The sequence below is a fragment of the Onychostruthus taczanowskii genome, unplaced genomic scaffold (assembly GCF_017590055.1).
Source record: "Onychostruthus taczanowskii isolate IOZ18803 unplaced genomic scaffold, ASM1759005v1 scaffold499, whole genome shotgun sequence".
Lineage (NCBI taxonomy): Eukaryota > Metazoa > Chordata > Aves > Passeriformes > Passeridae > Onychostruthus > Onychostruthus taczanowskii.
This window is the reverse complement of record NW_024502557.1, coordinates 31,430-37,429: the sequence shown is the minus strand read 5'-3', so window position 1 is coordinate 37,429 and position 6,000 is coordinate 31,430. Positions and strand designations below refer to the sequence as shown.

Here is a 6,000-nt window from a genome sequence, read left to right as displayed (position 1 = left end):
CCCCAAATTTTTGGCCTCAAAAGAAAACTTTTTCCAGGTAGGGGTTGAGGAAAATCCCGCTGGGGTCCAGCTGCTCCCTCAGGGCGCAGAATTTGGGAAATTCGGGGAACATCAGCTCCAGCTCCTTCCTCGTGCAGCTGTGAGCCTGCCACGCCACAATTCCCAAAAAAAATCCCAATTATCCCCAAATTTGGGAATTTCCCCCCATTTCCCCCTTTCTCCCATTAAAAATCCCTTTTTTTCCATTAAAAATCTCTTTTTTCCCCAATTTTGCCTCATTTTTCCCTCATTTTCCCCAATTTTTCCCATTTTATTCCCATTTTTCCCCATGATTTCCCCCTTTTTTCCAATTTTATTCCCATTTTCCCCTTTCTCCCATTAAAAATCCCTTTTTTTTCCATTAAAAATATCTTTTTTTCCCCATTTTTCCCATTATTTTCCCTCTTTTTTCCAGTTTATTCCCATTTTATTCCCATTTTTCCCCATGATTTCCCCCTTTTTTCCAATTTTATTCCCATTTTCCCCTTTCTCCCATTAAAAATCCCTTTTTTTTCCATTAAAAATATCTTTTTTTCCCCATTTTTCCCATTATTTTCCCTCTTTTTTCCAGTTTATTCCCATTTTATTCCCATTTTTCCCCATTTTTTCCAATTTTCCCCTCATTTTTTCCAGTTTTATTCCAATTTTTCCCTTTTCTCCCATTAAAAATCTCTTTATCCCCCATTTTTTTCCCATTTTTCCAATATTTTCCTTTTTTTCCCAATTTTATTCCCATTTTATTCCCATTTTCCCATGATTTTCCCCATTTTTTCCAATTTTTCCCTCTTTTTTCCAATTTTATTCCCATTTTTCCCCATTATTTCCCCCCTTTTTACCAATTTTCCATTTTGTTCCCATTTTCCCCCTTTCTCCCATTAAAAATCCCTTTTTTTCCATTAAAAATCTCTTTTTTCCCCAATTTTTCCCCATTTTCCCCTCATTTTTCCCAATTTTTCCCATTTTATTCCCATTTTTCCCCACGATTTTCCCCGTTTTTTCCAATTTTATTCCAATTTTCCCCCTTTCTCCCATTAAAAATCCCCTTTTTCCCATTAAAAATCTTTTTTCCCCAATTTTTCCCCATTTTTCCCATTATTTTCCCTCTTTTTTCCAATTTTATTCCAATTTTCCCCCTTTCTCCCATTAAAAATCCCTTTTTTTCCGTTAAAAAGGTCTTTTTTCCGCAATTTGTCCCATTATTTTCCGTCTTTTTTCCAGTTTATTCCCATTGTATTCTCATTTTTTCCCATTATTTTCCCTCTTTTTTCCAATTTTATTCCAATTTTCCCCCTTTCTCCCATTAAAAATCCCTTTTTTTCCGTTAAAAAGGTCTTTTTTCCGCAATTTGTCCCATTATTTTCCGTCTTTTTTCCAGTTTATTCCCATTTTATTCTCATTTTTTCCCATTATTTTCCCTCTTTTTTCCAATTTTATTCCAATTTTCCCCTTTTTCCCCTTAAAAATCCCTTTTTTTCCGTTAAAAAGGTCTTTTTTCCGCAATTTGTCCCATTATTTTCCGTCTTTTTTCCAGTTTATTCCCATTGTATTCTCATTTTTTCCCAATTTTCCCCCATTTTTCCCATTATTTTCCCTCTTTTTTCCAATTTTATTCCAATTTTCCCCTTTTTCCCCTTAAAAATCCCTTTTTTTCCGTTAAAAAGGTCTTTTTTCCGCAATTTGTCCCATTATTTTCCGTCTTTTTTCCAGTTTATTCCCATTGTATTCTCATTTTTTCCCAATTTTCCCCCATTTTTCCCATTATTTTCCCTCTTTTTTCCAATTTTATTCCAATTTTCCCCTTTTTCCCCTTAAAAATCCCTTTTTTTCCGTTAAAAAGGTCTTTTTTCCGCAATTTGTCCCATTATTTTCCGTCTTTTTTCCAGTTTATTCCCATTGTATTCTCATTTTTTCCCAATTTTCCCCCATTTTTCCCATTATTTTCCCCCTTTTAACCAATTTTTCCCCAATTTTTCCCCATTTTTTCCCATTTTATTCCCATTTTTCCCCATTATTTCCCCCCTTTTTACCAATTTTTTCCCAATTTTTCCCCATTTTATTCCCATTTTCCTCCCTTTTCCCCCCATTTTTCTCAATTTTTTCCAATTTCCCCCTTTTCCCCCCATTATTTATCCCATTTTTACATTACAAAATCCCAATTTTCCCCAAATTTGGGAATTTCCCCCCATTTTTCCTCTTTCTCCCCTTAAAAATCCCATTTTTCCCATTAAAAATCTCTTTTTTCCCCATTTCCCCAATTTCCCCCCATTTTTCCCATTATTTTCCCTCTATTTTTCCAGTTTTATTCCCATTTTTCCCTTTTCTCCCATTAAAAAATCTCTTTTTTCCCCCCATTTTTCCCATTATTCCCCTCTTTTTTCCAATTTTATTCCCATTTTATTCCCATTTTTTCCCATTATTTTCCCCCTTTTTTCCAATTTTTCCCTCTTTTTTTCCAATTTTATTCCCATTTTCCCCCTTTCTCCCATTAAAAATCCCTTTTTTTCCATTAAAAATCTCTTTTTTCCCCAATTTTTCCCATTATTTTCCGTCTTTTTTCCAGTTTATTCCCATTTTATTCTCATTTTTTCCCATTATTTTCCCTCTTTTTTCCAATTTTATTCCAATTTTCCCCTTTCTCCCCTTAAAAATCCCTTTTTTTCCATTAAAAATCTCATTTTTTCCCAATTTTCCCCCATTTTTCCCATTATTTTCCCCCTTTTAACCAATTTTTCCCCAATTTTTCCCCATTTTTTCCCATTTTATTCCCATTTTTCCCCATTATTTCCCCCCTTTTTACCAATTTTTTCCCAATTTTTCCCCATTTTATTCCCATTTTCCTCCCTTTTCCCCCCATTTTTCTCAATTTTTTCCAATTTCCCCCTTTTCCCCCCATTATTTATCCCATTTTTACATTACAAAATCCCAATTTTCCCCAAATTTGGGAATTTCCCCCCATTTTTCCTCTTTCTCCCCTTAAAAATCCCATTTTTCCCATTAAAAATCTCTTTTTTCCCCATTTCCCCAATTTCCCCCCATTTTTCCCATTATTCCCCTCTTTTTTCCAATTTTATTCCCATTTTATTCCCATTTTTCCCTATTATTTTTCCCTTTTTCCAATTTTTCCCCAATTTTTCCCCATTTTTCCCCATTTTGTTCCCATTTTTCCCCTTTCTCCCCTTAAAAATCCAATTTTTCCATTAAAAATCTTTTTTTTCCCAATTTTTCCCCATTTTTCCCATTATTTCCCCTCTCTTTTCCAATTTTATTCCCATTTTTTCCCATTTTTCCCATTATTTTTCCCCTTTTTCCAATTTTTCCCCATTTTTTCCCCATTTTATTCCCATTTTTTCCCTTTCTCCCATTAAAAATCTCATTTTTTCATTAAAAATCTCTTTCTTCCCCAATTTTTCCCCATTTTTCTCATTATTTTCCCTCTTTTTTCCAATTTTTCCCCATTTTATTCCCATTTTTCCCTTTTTTTCAATTTTCCCCCATTATTTTCCCCCTTTCCCCCCAGTTTTTTCTCATTATTTCCAATTTTTTTCCATTTTTCTCCTTTTCCCCCATTTTTCTCCCATTTCTTTTACCATTTTCCCCATTTTTCCCCCTTTCTCCCCCAATTTTCCTCCCTTTCCCCCCAGTTTTTCTCCCCGTAGTTTCCCCTTTTTTCCCCCAATTTTTCCCTTTTTTCTCCCATTTATTTTCCCATTTTTTTCCCCATTTTCCCCCCATTTTTTCCTCATTTTCCCCCCCTTTTTCCCTTTTTTCTCCCCTTTATTTTCCCATTTTTTTCCTCATTTTCCCCCCCTTTTTCCCTTTTTTCTCCCCTTTATTTTCCCATTTTTTTCCTCATTTTCCCCCCCTTTTTCCCTTTTTTCTCCCCTTTATTTTCCCATTTTTTTCCTCATTTTCCCCCCCTTTTTCCCTTTTTTCTCCCCTTTATTTTCCCATTTTTTTCCTCATTTTCCCCCCCTTTTCCCCCCATTTTCCCCCCATTTTTTCCTCATTTTTCCTCATTTCCCCCCCATTTTCCTCCCATTTTCCCCCAATATTTTCCCCTTATTCTCCCATTTATTTTCCCATTTTTCCCCCATTTTCCCCCAATTTTTTCCCAATTTCCCCCCATTTTCCCCCCATTTCCCCCCCATTTTTTCCCCCCATTTTTTCCCCATTTTCCCCCCATTATTTCTCCTTTCTTTCCCATTTTTTTCACCCATTTCCCCTCTTTGTCTCTCCCTTTTTTTACCATTTCCCCCCATTTTTTCCCTTTTCCCCCCATTTCCCCCCCTTTTTTCCCATTTTTCTCAAATTTTCCCCATTTTCCCATTATTTTCCCCATTTTCCCCCCTCTTTTTCCCATTCCCTCCCCATTTTTTCCCATTTTCCCCATTTCCCACCCTTTTCCCCCCATTTTCCCCTTCATTTTTCCCATTTTCCCTCAATTTTTTCTCTCTTCCCCCCATTTTTCCCCATTTCCCCCATTTTTTCCCAATTTCCCCCCAATTTTTTTCAATTTTCCCCCCATTTTTTTCCATTTTCCCCCAAAATTTTCCCATTTTCCCTCAATTTTTTCTCTCTTCCCCCCATTTTTCCCCATTTCCCCCATTTTTTCCCAATTTCCCCCCAATTTTTTTCAATTTTCCCCCCATTTTTTTCCATTTTCCCCCAAAATTTTCCCATTTTCCCTCAATTTTTTCTCTCTTCCCCCCATTTTTCCCCATTTCCCCCATTTTTTCCCAATTTCCCCCCAATTTTTTTCAATTTTCCCCCCATTTTTTTCCATTTTCCCCCAAAATTTTCCCATTTTCCCTCAATTTTTTCCCCATTTCCCCCCTTTTTCCTCCCATTTTCCCCCATTTCTCCCCTTTTTTCCCTCATTTTTCCTCCTTTTTTCCCATTTCCCCCTTTTTTCAATTTTATTCCCATTTTATTCCCATTTTCCTCATTATTTCTGCCCTTTTCCCCATTTTTTCAATTTCCCCCCAACTTCCCCCCATTTTTCCCAATTTCCCCCCAATTTTTCCAATTTTCCCCATTTTTCCAATTTTCCCCCATTATTTCCAACTTTCCCCCATTTGTTCCCAATTCCCCCCAATTTTTCCAATTTCCCCCCATTTTTCCCAATTTCCCCCCATTTTTTCCAACTTCCCCCAATTTTTCCCAATTTCCCCCATTTTTTTCCAATTTATCCCAAATTTTTCCAATTTCCCCCCATTTTTTCCCAATTTCCCCCCAATTTTTTTCAATTTTCCCAATTTTTTTCCATTTTCCCCCAAATTTTTCTCTTTTCCCCCCATTTTTCCCCATTTCCCCAGTTTTTTCTCCCATTCCCCCCATCATTTTCCTCCCATTTTCCCCCATTTCTCCCCTTTTTCCCCTCATTTTTCCTCCTTTTTTCCCATTTTCCCCCTTTTTTCAATTTTATTCCCATTTTATTCCCATTTTATTCCCATTTTCCCCATTATTTTCCCCCCTTTTCCCCATTTTTTCAATTTTTCCCAATTTCCCCCCATTTTTTCCAATTTCCCCCATTTTTTTCCCAATTTCCCCTCTTTTTTCCCAATTTTATTCCCATTTTCCCAATTTTCCCCCTTTTTCCCCATTTTTCCAGTACAAACTCTTCCCTTTTCCCTGCGATAAATTCCCAATTTTCCAGTACAAACCCCCGTTCTTCCACGAAAAATTCCCATTTTCCCAGGATAAATTCCCATTTTCCCAGGATAAATTCCCATTTTCCCAGGATAAATTCCCATTTTCCCAGGATAAATTCCCATTTTCCCAGGATAAATTCCCATTTTCCCAGGATAAATTCCCATTTTCCCAGGATAAATTCCCATTTTCCCAGGATAAATTCCCATTTTCCCAGGATAAATTCCCATTTTTCCATTAAAAATTCCCTTTTTTTTTCAGATAAATCCCCAATTTTCCAGTACAAATCCCCATTTTCCCATGATAAATCCC

At 36.2% G+C, this 6,000-nt stretch overlaps 1 protein-coding gene across 1 annotated transcript in view; it reads right to left on the bottom strand.

The window, feature by feature from the left end:
* Positions 1-16: 16 nt before the first annotated feature.
* LOC121341613 (L-gulonolactone oxidase-like) overlaps positions 17-6,000 on the bottom strand; it is a gene marked incomplete at its 5' end in the record, with an annotated part of 37,331 nt that continues 31,347 nt past the window's right edge. Inside the window, one exon of the mRNA XM_041415262.1 lies at positions 17-145. Coding sequence (XP_041271196.1) covers positions 17-145 — 129 coding nt within the window. The remainder of the gene's footprint in view (positions 146-6,000) is intronic.